The 13,575-nt window shown below is 41.0% G+C and overlaps 1 protein-coding gene across 2 annotated transcripts in view; it reads right to left on the reverse strand.

The window, feature by feature from the left end:
* Positions 1-2,292: 2,292 nt before the first annotated feature.
* chaf1b (chromatin assembly factor 1, subunit B) overlaps positions 2,293-13,575 on the reverse strand; it is a 52,689-nt gene continuing 41,406 nt past the window's right edge. Inside the window, exons 11-15 of one of the 2 annotated variants that reach the window (XR_006313235.1) lie at positions 11,596-11,752; positions 9,429-9,860; positions 7,235-7,320; positions 2,832-4,616; positions 2,293-2,398 (exon numbers count right to left, since the gene is read on the reverse strand). Coding sequence is in view for 1 of the 2 variants with exons in the window: in XM_043701236.1 (XP_043557171.1) it covers positions 4,486-4,616; positions 7,235-7,320; positions 9,429-9,860; positions 11,596-11,752 (806 nt within the window). In the remaining variant the exon portion in view is untranslated. Of the gene's footprint in view, positions 2,399-2,660; positions 4,617-7,234; positions 7,321-9,428; positions 9,861-11,595; positions 11,753-13,575 lie in introns of those variants that run through there. The other variant, XM_043701236.1, reaches the window with a different exon arrangement.

Genomic DNA, 13,575 nt, shown 5'->3' on the forward strand with positions numbered 1-13,575 from the left:
AATTGCCCCATTGCATCCAGGGGTGTGCAAGCTAAGTGAGTTAGCCATGGGAAATGCAGGGTTACAGGGATAAGGTAGGGGGTGGGATATCCTTCGGAGGGTTGGTGTGGACTCGATGGGTGGAATGGCCTGCTCCTACACTAAGGATTCTATAAACTGGCACCAGTTAATTGATCATTATCTGCACATCTAAATTGCTTTCTGCTGACTTCTAGAAGAAAGATTGCTTAAATGGTCTGCTACTGCTCGTTCATAAGCGTCCATATCAATACAGTGCTTTCTATAATTGGATGCTCCAATTTGCTTTCCAACCAATGAAATTCTTTTAAAGTGTAGTCACTGTTGTCAAGTAGCAAGAAAACAGCCAAATTTCTCCCAGGAATAATAATGTGGTAATGGCCAGGAATCTGTTCTTAGTGCTGCTGATTCTGGGACAAATGGTGCCCAGGACATCAGCAAGAATATCTAGCAGTAGTACATGAGGGAGAAAAGGCACCTATTGGGTCACAGATCAGACATGATCTGTTAAATTGCAGAACAGGCTCAAAAGATTTAATGATCTATTCCCATCTTTCGTTGGCATATATTGTAAACAAGACCGAGATTGACATACAGAATTCTTTGAAATTTCAAATGTTGACTCTCCTGCTCCTCAGATGCTGCCTGACCAGCTGTGCTTTTCCAGCACCACACTTTTTGATCTGAAATTTGTGTCAAAGGTAGACAGGTTAAGGTGGTGTTTAGCAGCTCTGCCTTCATAGCTCACACCTTTGAGTATAGGAGTTACGTTGAGATTGTACAGGATGTTGGTGAGGTCTCTTCTGGACTACTGTGTGCAGTTCTGGTTGTCCTGCTATAGGAAGGTTATGATTAAACTGGAGAGGGGTCTGAAAAGATTTACCAGGATGTTGCGAGGAATCCAGGATTTGAGTTATAAAAATAGGCTGGGATTTTTTTCACCAGTTTTTAGGAGGTCAGGGGGTGATCTTATTAAGGTTTATAAAATTGAGGGGCATAGATAAGCTAAATAGGGAAGTGTTGAGAGCTCAAAACTAGAGAGCAAAATTTTTAAGGTGAGAGGAGAAAGACTTAAAAAGGATGTATGGGGCAACTGTTTTGTACAACAGTGGTTTTTGTGTGGAATGAACTGCCAGGGAAGTGATGGGTGCAGGTATACTTATATTGTTAAAAAGACATTTGGATAAATACATAAATAGGAACAATTTGGAGAGATATGGGTCAAATGCAGGCAGGTGGGACTAGTTTAGTTTGGGAACATGGTCAGTGTAGACTAGTTGGATGAAAGGGTTTGTTTCCATGCTCTATAGACACACTGATCCAACAAAATAGTTAATTGATTATAAAGCCACTTTGTAACATCCAAGGGATATGATAAGGTGTTACATTATAGTTGCTAAGGAAGTATCAATGGGCCTTCACCTTAGACCACTCAATTTGTTAAAACCAAATGATTTCCGACATCATTTCGGAAAGCAGTTTAGAATCAATTACATCAACATGAAGCTGCAGTCAGAATAATGCTTGAACAACAAATTTACAACATTGTTCAATGTTTTGTGATTTTTATTCATGATTTTCAGATATTTTTAAATGGCCCGTTTGAGATGGATAAGAATCCACATCTAGTATAATCACTTGATTGCTAAATCTATATGAGCAAATACTGAGAATTAAAGTTTGATAATCTGAAACCCAATTGTTCAACTCTCATTTCTGACCTGCTTTCTTCTTCCATAGCTGTCAAGGTTATCCAGTTCTTGCGAGATGACTTGTTATAGCCTATTTACTATCCTAGATGAAGGAAACAGTCCTCCGTTGCACTAATTCAAATTGTGTTGAATTTATTGTCACATGTATCGAGGCTCAATGAAAAGCTTTGTCTTGCGAGCAATACAGGTAGATCACAGAGTTAAGTAAAATAGATAGTAAATAATAGGTAAACAGCAGCAAAAACAAAAACACAGGTACAGGCGATTGTTAAGAGTTTGTGAGTCCATTCAGTATTCTAACAACAGTAGGGTAGAAACTGTTTCGAAACTGGCTGGTGCATGTTTTCAGTCTTCTGTACCTTCTCCCCGATGGTAGAGGTTGTCGAAAAGCATTGCCAGGGTGGGATAGATCTTTGAAAATGATGGCAGCCTTTCCTTAACAGTGGGCCTGGTAGATGAATTCTATAGATGGGAGGTTGGCCTTTGTGATTGTCGGGGCTGAGTTCACCACTCTCTGTAACTGTCTCCGATCTTGAAAGGTACAGTTGCTATACCAGGTTGCTATACATCCAGACAGAATACTCTTGATGGCACACCTATGAAAGTCAGCAAGGGTATTCACCATCATGCCAAATTGCCTCAGCTGCCTGCGGAAGAATTTCCCCAGCCTGAGAATGGAAGGGCAATAACATTAGATTTTCCAGAGATTTATAGGGGAATATCTTGAGATAATCTTGTCTTTGGGTGATGGCATAGATTTGAAAAGTGTGGCACTAGAAAAGCACAGATGTTCAGGCAGATTCTGAGGAACAAGAGAGTCAATGTTTCAGTCATAAGCTCTTCATCAGGAATGAAGGGCTTATGCCCGAAATGTAGCCTCTCCTGTTCCTCAGATGCTGCCTGACCTGCTGTGCTTTTCCAGCACCACACTTTTCGACTCTGATCTCCAGCATCTGCGGTCCTCACTTTCTCCTGATGACACAGATGATTTGCTAATGTTATTATAAACATCGATTATAGCTTTCATTTTTCATTCAATTTGGACAGTGTGTTACAATTTGTATCATTCAGCAAAACCTAATCACCCAAAGTCAAACTCACCCTCGCTATTGTGAATGCTTGCAGGGCATTGAGGGAAAGGAAGTGAATCTGACACACCTATTTGGCTACATGTGAGATACGGCACACACCCACATCCTGAGAATAAAGCGTTTTCTGAAAAAGACGACTGCTTACAACATGTGGTCGTGTGAGGAGCTGCTGTGTTGTTCACAACTTTCTCAGGTTCAGTAGCTGATGCCTGTATCTGGCCTCTTTGAAACCAAGTTCCAATTTCTCTCACCTGTTTATGCAAGTAGCTTCAATTCAAGGGTCAATGGTCTTGCACGGTTGTTGCTACCTCCCTATAAGCAATCATAGTGCAATGAATAAGGAGTGTTACATCTTCTTGATGTGGTGAGATTTGCTGTTCAGAAAAAGTTGAAGAGTAGCAAACTCCCCCCCAGCAAATCAATGTGATCATCGTTTATAGTGCATGGTAAGTTCCAAGTCAAATTTAACCCTACATCAGATAGCTCTTTCAATAAGCAGCGATGGTAATAATCCAATTAATTAAATAGCCCAATTTAAACTATTGACCATAAACTGGATCAGCCATATAAATACAGCTCTAAGATCCCATCAGGATAGAAATTCTGGGTGCAAGTAACTCATATCCTCACTCCCAATACCTGCCTAAGCATTGGTACAGGTCAAAAGCATGATGGAATTTCCCATTATTAGTAAGACCCAGTGTTAAAACACTGGAACAGTATCATGGGGACAGTACCTGCATTGGAGGCTAAGTGATGTACTACAAAGGGCCATAACGTATGCTACATCCAAACCTGTCATTTATTGATATCACACGGAGGGAATGGGACTGATCTGTGGGGAGCTTAGGAGGAAACTGAGACGAATCAACAATTTGGCACTTCTAGGTCATCATGGTGGAGTCTGGCTGTGCTTACAAGATATTACGTACCCCTCAAACACCACCATTACAGCCATTTAAACTTCCATTTTAATGTTCTTTTCTCCCAACTCACTGGGGACAAGTGAAGCAATCTACTCCTCCACTTACACGGCAGCTCTGAAAGGGGCTGAGAACAAGTGGGTCAGTGTAAAGTGACAACCAAGTCCCTGGCTCCAACCTTATACCAAGCCCATTCTCTCGGTGTATGAGACCTGACAGATATAAATCTACACTCAGAAAATGCACAGCAATGTCAAACGTTCCAAATGAGAGTGTGGCTTGAATTCACTCATTAACTTACATTATTAGGCAGGTCATTAATCATTCTAATTGCTGTGCACAAAGTGGTTGTAGAATTTCTGAAGTCACTGCACTTCAAGTACACATTCAAGTACCCAAGATCTTTGAGCTGCAATAGATGTGCTCCATCAAGTTGAATATTTTAGGAACTGGAATATGAAGTGCACATTTCTATCAACAGAAAATGCTTTTAATTTTATAATTGATACTTTGTACAGTGATTAACTAAAACAAGACTATTCACATTTAGCAACAGCCTAATGTCACCAATACCAAGAGGATGAAAGGATGTAATATTAAAAACTGGTAACAAAAAGAAAATTAAGAGATGCTTTACACTGCAACTTCCAGCTCGCATATACATCTACACATTGCAGCAAAACTGACCACACTGCAGAATTTTATACAAAGTACATGTTTTAAAAAAGTTCTGAGCAATGTTCATTTGTCCCTCCTGCAATCATCATTTGTTTCCAGATTATCTGTGGGACTGACACTCTGTTGATCATCAATCCTCAAACGTTTAGCATCTGGTGACTTGCACTGAGGATCATTGGAAGGAGAAGATCCCTCTGAAAAAGAAAACATGTTTAATTTATAAAACGTAGCTTTGCCCAACTGAACTATACACGCTGCCATCAGACAAGGATTGAACACTACACAATCACAATACCTCTGCAAGTTGAGTATCCCAGCAACAATCACTGTTCAAGGTCAAAAAGGTTAGAAGAGTGGCTACTTCAGCAAACTAGTAGAGTTGACATTTATCAGATCAGCCACAATCTTATTGACTGGCAGTGGAGACATTACAGGCTGAATGGCCTACATCTTACACTGATGAAAGGATTGCTGGTTGGATTCAGGCAGTATTCATTCATCCAATGTCTCATTATTCAAAACATACACTTCACTCATTTGCTCCCACCACCACAGATTAGCCACACCAATTCCTCCTCTGCTTGTCCCCAGTGACACAGCAGGATCTCTCTGCCTCTGGGTATCCTGACCACAGACTGGATCTTATTCTCATCTGAAATACATTCAAGCATATCACAGCAGCAAGCAGCAACCCTGGGTTAAATCATTTCCCCTTTCATGGCTGAGACCAATGGGGCCAGTCCCACTGTCTTATCACCCAGCTGACAGTGGCTCAGCAGTAAAACCCAGAGACTGAAACTAAACATAAAACTAAAAGAAAACTAGAGAATGCTGGAGAAACTCAGCAGATCTGGCAGCATTCATGGAGGCAGATTCGTTTCAAGTCCCATTTTGATTCAGCTTCAGAATATATCTGATGTGTTTTTTACCCTCCCACCCCCCCCAAGCATATTAATCATTAAAGCAAATCCATAACTTCTGCTCTTGGGGCCATTGTCCTTACTGCCATTAATATCTTCTCTTTTGTGGGCAGTCTCTCAGGATTGAGGGTGATTTGCTTCTTCGCTGGTTCTCGAGATTTGGAGATGGCAGATTATTTAGCAGACTCTGCCACAGACACAGCAGGTGGGACCCTAAACACTCCAGCTCATGAAGTGTTTTGGTAATTTGCCTTCAACACCTCAACTCTACCTCTGCAAGTTCCTGATGAAGTCTCTTCATGTATTCACTGCTCCCACAAGTTAATTTTCTCCACATCAATTTGTCACTAGCAAGGGTGTCCTATGAATTGGCAAGAGAAGTTTGATCTCTTCAGATACCTGAAGTGTTTCCCCAAGCCTTCTGAGGCACTGACTATACCCCAATGGTCATTGCCAGGAGTATTACCCATCCTTCCGACTCTCAAAGTGAGTACCTGACAAAATGTTTTTATTTTCCAAATACAGAATATTGAAAGAGAATAAGTGATGGGAGAGATATCAGAAACTGTAAGTGGTCTGTCTTCAGATACAAATGCAAACAGTGAACTCCAAACACAATAACTATTGTAATAGAACTGAGATTCCACATGAAATAGAATTTCAGAGAAGAATAAGACAGAAATACTAGGGAACTTTAACTACTCAGTTATTAACTGGGGTGGTCCCGGTGTGCAAGGTAGGGACTGAGTAAAATTGTAAAATGTATCAAGAAAAAAATTTTCAGCCAGTGCCCCCAAGGGAGGGGGCAGATCTGGAGCTAATATTCAGACATGAGTGAGAGGGAGAGGATGAAAATGTAGTGGAAATGATGAAGAACTCTTGTGAATTACAGGAAAATTGGGACAAGGATAGCCACAAACTGCAGGAGAACATCAATGGACTGGTCATGTGGGCAAAGCAGTGACAAAAGGCACTCATCCAGAAAATAAGTGAGGTAATGCACTTGCCAGGTATAGCAAGGAAAGAGATTACACAAAGAAAGGTGGGACACAGATAATTACTGAAGACCAAGGGACCTTGGTATCCACAAACATCCTTGAAGGTAGCAGGGCAGGGAGATAAGGTGCTTGAGAACACAAATGGAACAATTACCTTTAACAATCAAGGAACCGAATACAAGAACAAGGTGGTTATGCTGAAACCATATAGGCCAAGCAGCTCTGATCACATTACAGAAAGGATGTAATTGCATTAGAGAGGGTACAGGATATTTACCAGGATGCTATGTGGCTGGAGGGTTTGAGTTATGAGGAAAGATTTACTTAGCTTGGGTTGGTTTCCTTGGTGCAGCAAAGGCTGAGTGTGGTCCTGTTAGAGGCATTTATAATTATGAGGGGGATAGAGAGGTTGGATAGGAATGCCCATTTTCCATTCCAAGGTAGGTCAATGAGCATTGAACAAAGATTTCCATCTCTTATCTTACATCCATGAGGAGAAGTGTTTTGACTCAAGGGTGGCTGAGTCTGGAACTGTCTGCCTGAAACTGTGGTGAGTCAGAAACTCTTGTAACAATGAAGCAGTATTTAGATCTTCATTGGTACAATATCCTTCAGGGCTATGGGCCAAGAACTGGAAAATGAGACTAGGGTAGTCAGATCTTTATTGACCTGCGCAGATACAGTGGGCCAAATGGCCTCCTTCGCTAATGTAACTTTCTAGGAGTCACTTATAACGCAAAGAATGCAGTTACCATCAGTAACACCTTCATCTATTCGCCTTATATTGTCACCTCAGCCTTTTTAAATTCGTGTTAATGCTTTTAATCTTGAACATAACTGAAAAAGAACAAGTTTCAAATTTGATTAGTTAATGGTCAGATATCACAGACTCACCATGTGCTGTGTTTTCTGCTTGGGTTATGACGGGTGTTGATGTCACCTTGGAAGTACTGGAGTTCAGAGGCATCAGTGAGATTCGCCTACAAAAAACAACCCCAAAAACAGGGCGTTACTCCAAGTCCCCAATCATATAAAGGACAGAATACCCAGGCATTTCAGCACAAAATGCACACAACTACAAGACCAAGTGCACACAATGATCAGACCAAATTCTCTTCTCTTGTCAGCTTCCAAACAAGGGCCAGCTACGTACAACATGAGAGTTGAAATTCCTCAGAGGTAAACACACGAAATGGAAAACAGTAGATTGTCGTCTGTTTTATACTTGACCCGGTTTTCCTTTCTCACTGATATCAAACGTATAGAGAATGCAGCGGCCGGTAAGCCAGGTTACCATGGTCCTGCCTCCTGCTTGGTGTTACTGATCAATGTGAATTTCATTCTTGGCTTTGAGAACCTATTCAATGGGCTGGCCACTCAATATTGTAGACTATATGAAGAGGCGAAGTTAATCACAATATATAGCAACTGTAATGATTAAACTGACAAGTAGCAAACAGGATTAATGCAACTTAACTGAAGAGCTTTTAAAAACCACCTGTCTATTAACTTCATTTGTACATGCAATGGGATAAAACTGCTGACTTTACTGGTGAAGTTGTTAAGCAATTGTTAGCTTATGCTTTCCATGTCTGACCCTTTGATAATAGTCCAGGTTAACACTCACTCAGTAGTCTGTGTGGATCCTGATCGGAATTCAGAAATGTCAATACTATGATAATTCAGGGCAGAAGTGGGTACTGCAGATGCTGGAAATATAGTCAGGATTAGAGTGGTGCTGGAAAAACACAGGTCAGACAGTATCCGCTTCATTCCTGATGAAGGGCTTTTGCCCAAAACATCGATTTTCCTGCTCCTCGGATGCTGCCTGACCTGCTGTGCTTTTCTAGCACCACTCTAATCTAGTCACTAAGATAGTTCAAACTAGTATAAGAGCAGGACAAGTCAAACTTTGGTATCAATAATTCCTGGACACAGTCTGGTCAGAAATGGAGCAATAAGGTAGTTTACAGTGTAATTGTATTCCATGTGCATTCAGACAGCTGCTCTCTGACCAGTTAGCATCATCATCATGACCTCCTATTACCATGGTGCCCCCCACACTCTGCTGGAAGCTCAGTCTCCTCCTAACTCTATGTGCAGCCTTTGTGTGATGTGGAGTGCTTCAAAACAGAGAAGCACCATTCCACATCAACATGTGATGCTGAGTGAGGAGTGCTCTAGTGTCTGGTGGATTGTACATTCCCAGCAGCAACACGGAATGGGAGCCATACACGTGGAGCAGCACCATTTCCTCATCCTTTGATGGAAGTTAACGGCTCGGCAATTTGTTGCCCATCCCTAACTGCTCTTGAAAAGGAGACAGTGATCTCACCAAATGGTGTCGTCACTGCTGCAGTGCTGTTAGGGAAGAAGCTTTAGGTTTTTCTTCCGATGCTAGTGAAGGAACTGTAGCATTATTCCAAGTCAGTACAGTGTGGCCCCAACATGGAGAATTATTTGCCAGTGATGATGCTTCCATATATCTCTTCCTTTGAGTGGTAGAGGGTAATGAATTTAAAAGGTGCTGTCCAAGGATTTGAAGGAGCCTTGATGAGTTGCTGCCAAGCATTTAATTTATTGTGCACACTGTCTTTAATGATGACAAAGTAGTCCTACATTCAGCTTAATGGTGTTAACATCTCATTTTCACATCTGCCTGGTCCAGCACCTGACTTGTGGGTGGGGGCTATGTCAGGCTATGAGGCAAATAACCCACAGCAGCAAATTATGAAACTAAATGAAAACAGATATCAGTTTATTCATTATATTTATTCATCAGTTTCAGGAATTTCCCCTTCCTGGAATGGAGATTGCAGACTGGAAACCTGAAATTTTTGATCGCAATTCTACTAGTATATGTCATGGAGGTTAATGTTGGATTCCCTGCCTTGAACGCCCCTTCATCAAAACAAAATGCCGGATATGGATATCATGCTTACTAAACATTTCGATTTACATTTTGCTTTTGAAATATCTGAAATCTCCTGAAGCTTTTTTGAACCAACTGCAAGTTGGGACAATGTCAATAGGAACAACACATTGGAGCGATTAAGGAGTTGACAACAGACCAGATGTTCAACCTTACCTTGGCACGGGTGCTTTGCTGGGTTTGCTCCAGGCCTCCAATGTTCTCAAGGTGATCCTCCGGGAATGAGAAGCCTTGCTGCCCTGTACAGCACTGTCCGCCGAGGATGGAGAGGCTTTAGTCGTGACGGGAGTACCAGGCACCTCTTTAGTAGGGGCTGCCACTGCACTGAGTGTGTTTGGCTGAGCAGAGGTAGAAGGGTCCTGTTGATCCACAGTCCGAGCAGGAGTGCTGCTCTCGGTCTGTTTTGGGGTGCCAGCAGATAGTCGGTTTGCCTGACCCTTTTTCAGTCTTTTCTCCGAGATGCCAGGGGTCTGGATGGACAGCACCGGCTTTTCTTTCAAAGGTACACCCAATTCATCTTTCTCAAATGTGACAAAGGAGCAGTATCCATCAGTGGATGAAATAGTGAGGATCAACCCATCGCGTGACCTATTCAAAAGGATAAAGCGACACGACTCAGCAAGTATTCCAGAACCTTTACTCAGAATTTGTCTATTTAAAACATTCACAGTTGAGCAAAGAGGAAACAAAACCTGCAAATGTCTCCAATTAAAGCCATCAGACTTTCAAATAAAAGTTGCAAGCAAGCCTCCCAAAACAGCACATATCCCACCCTTCCCACCCTGTTAAATAAATGTGTACAATCGCAATGACATCCCCAGTCAAATTCATTACTAAGCTCTAGGCATTTTCATTTGGTGCAGTGAGATACTCACTCTGATGGTGGGTCAAGCTGATGTACTGACAGGTTGGCACAGCACAAGGTTGGGGCTCACCAGAAGACAATATTATTAACTGAAGCACAGAATTTAAGAGCAGAGAGGTTATGCTGAAACTGTATAAAATGCTGGTTAGCCCACATCTAGAGTATTGTGTGCAATTCTGGAATCCATGTTACAGGAAGGATGTGACTGCCCTGGAGAGGGTTCAGAGGAGATTTTTTACCATAAACCTTTATGACTCTCTGGTTAATAAGGCTATTTTACAAATGTGGCTGCATCTTGAGTGGCCCCAAGTCCTTTATGAACAGAAACACAGTAACTAAATAAACGAGTCATCTAAAGCCACTGATTACTTTACAAGTGAAAATGGAATATATAGAATCTGCAAGTAGGTTATGAGCGTTTGTACACAGAGGAGGATGGATGCCCCACCTGATGTTGTTTGGTGGAAGACGACTGTAAACAGAGAATCCGGTGGGAAATATTTCAACTTAAATGAAGGGCATTGGAACTTCTTCCCAACAATGTACAACTTTGTGCAATGATTCTGAAAAACTATGAACTTCCTTTTTTTTTGCACTGCTTTGGAAGCCCATCCTTATGCCTTTCATATCATTCAATCTTATTCATTCCTAATCTTCCATTTTTCCAATACAGCATAGGTCATAAATTTATTAAGATTACTTATTCTTAAAACAAAAAATTTATTTTATTATTTTATGATATTTATCATCTACGTCTGACAAAACAATTAGTATGTATGATAGGATCCATGGAAAACAACTTCTGCATTTCCAGGTAAAATCAGCTCATTCTTTAACCATTTAACATTATCAAACCACTTCCTTTTGCCTCTTGTCACAAACACTAAGCAACATTTAAGAGGAGATCCAAGAGATGGATGCCATTTGCTTAAACAATATTTTCAAACATGCCAACCTGATAGGTCATATGGGTGCAACTTCAAAGTTATGGAAGTTAAGAATGGGACATCCATCAGCAGATACTTTAACACAAGAGAGAAGCAGACACAGGATTCCACCTAAATAATCAACTGGCATCTAAGCCTCAAGGCCAGACAGTGCACATAGGCAATACAGAGCTAGACAAAGCTTAAATGTAGTTATACTTAGACACAGAACAAAAGAGGTAAACTCATAGTTGTGAAGTGTGAAACAGACACCAGAAAACAGTTCTTTGAAGAGGATGATAAGGAATTAGTCTAGTTGTCAATCAAAGCCAAGACGCTATCCTCATTTCAAACTGGTCTTGGAAAAATGGAAGGTTTGTTATTAGGAATGAATAAGATTGCAAGATAAGAAAGTCCTCATTAATGTGAATCACCACTTGTCATAAGGACTGGGGTTCCAAAGCAATGTGAACAAAATGGTAAATTCAAAGTAATTGAATAGTGGGATCTTCCTTAGAAAATCTTTTCTTACCATGTTATATCACTTAGGGTGTGATAATGGATATTTGAGATATAACCAAAGGGCACTGTCTGTTGAGTGTCGTACAAGAGTATGGAGTCTTCTGAAGCTACAGCAAACACCAGCCGATAGGGCAACTTAAAAATGTTCATCATCTTATGTGACTCATCTAAATATGAAATCAAAACTTGAATTAAAATGCTTATTGTAACAGATAAAAAGGCAATTTTAAAAGCATTAAGACATAATTTAAGTAGTATTCTGCTTCAGTAGGCCACAACAACTGAAAAATAGAAAACAGGTGGATTCTTCAGTCAAGCCAAAGTTCTAGTGAAGGTATGAACCAGAAAAAACATTCGTGCATAACTGTTGTGAAATATCCAAATCCTATTATTTTACTTTAATTTTCCAAAAACATTGCTTGATCATCAGTATCCATGCTCTTCCTGTATACATTATTTTGACAAAAACAACGACATGAAAAGCCTTCCACTACATAGAGACAGAAGCAATAGACCATTTGGCCCTTCGAACTTCTTCTGCCATTCACCAGGACTACAGCTGATCATCCAACTCAATCTGCTCCTGCTTTCTCCTCACATGATCCCTTTGGCCCTAAGAACGATTCCTCACTCGTTCCTGAAAATGTTCAAGGTTTTGGCCTCAACCATTTTCTGTGGCAAAAAATTCCACAGGTTCAATATTCTCTAGGTGAAGAAATTTCTCCTCAAGTCAGTCCTAAATGGCCTAACCTTCAATTGCCACCAACTGGTTCTGGAACATTCTCCCTGCCTTAGTCCTGTCAGAATTTTGTAGGTTTCCACAATAGCACCCTTCTTGTAAACTTCAGTGAACATTGTCCTAACCAATCCAGTCTCTCTTCACACATTGATCCTGCCATCCCAGGAATAAGTCTGGTAAACCTTATGTTAAACAAACAGTCATAGTGGTAGAAAAGACATTTTTCCAAGCACCTCGTCTGGTACACATCGGGACAATTCCGAAAAAAGCCTATTTGAGGGGAGGAGCAGCATTTATACTGCATGAGAAGACGACACTGACTGGTTGGTAAGGGATTCTGATTGGAAGAAACATTGAGAATATACCTATTCATGATGATCAACAGGCAAGTGCCAAACTTTGTTTAAATGTTAACCCAGACAATGGTCTGACCAACAAATGATGTCACATATTTTGCTGGGTTGAAATGGGTGCAATGTGTGGCACATGTTCTGATTGTCTCTAAAGAACAGGGTCCTGTGCAATAATGTATGTAGCTCCTAGTACATGCAAGTCTGCGACAAGTCTAATTTTCAATCAATTTTTGGTTGTCAAAGCAATCCTTTGCATATTCAGGATTATCCATCAAGTGCTGTGCAACGGCAGAATTAGATTCAATGTTAGTGTGGACTAGGTTGGATTCGCTCCGTACATTACTCGTAATCAGCCAAAGGGACAGCCTGTCTGATTTTGAGATGTACGGCCTACTTAACACATCACACCAGCAATAAAATTCATATATCACACTATTCATTTTGTCAGGTAAGCAGACTGCCTTTTTGGCTTTTAGTGCAGCATTCAGTTACCGATGAACACTATTTGTGCCGTAACTGCATAGTAGCAATGTGAAACAGCTCACTTCACTTGTTGCTCAAACAGAGTCATAGAGATGTACAGCATGGAAATAGACCCTTCGGTCCAACTCATCTATGCCGACCAGATATCTCAACCCAATCTAGTCCCACCTGCCTGTACCCGGCCCATATCCCTCCAAACCCTTCCTATTCATTTACCTATCCAAATGCCTCTTAACTGTTGCAATTGTACCAGACTCCACCACTTCCTCTGGCAGCTCATTCCATACACGTACCACCCTCTGTGAAAAGGTTGCCCCTCTCACCCTAAACCTATGCCCTCTTGTTCTGGACTCCCTGACCCCAGGGAAAAGACTTTGTCTATTTATCCTATCCACGCCCCTCATAATTTTGTAAA

Source organism: Chiloscyllium plagiosum, chromosome 12 (assembly GCF_004010195.1).
Source record: "Chiloscyllium plagiosum isolate BGI_BamShark_2017 chromosome 12, ASM401019v2, whole genome shotgun sequence".
Taxonomy (NCBI): Eukaryota; Metazoa; Chordata; class Chondrichthyes; order Orectolobiformes; family Hemiscylliidae; genus Chiloscyllium; species Chiloscyllium plagiosum.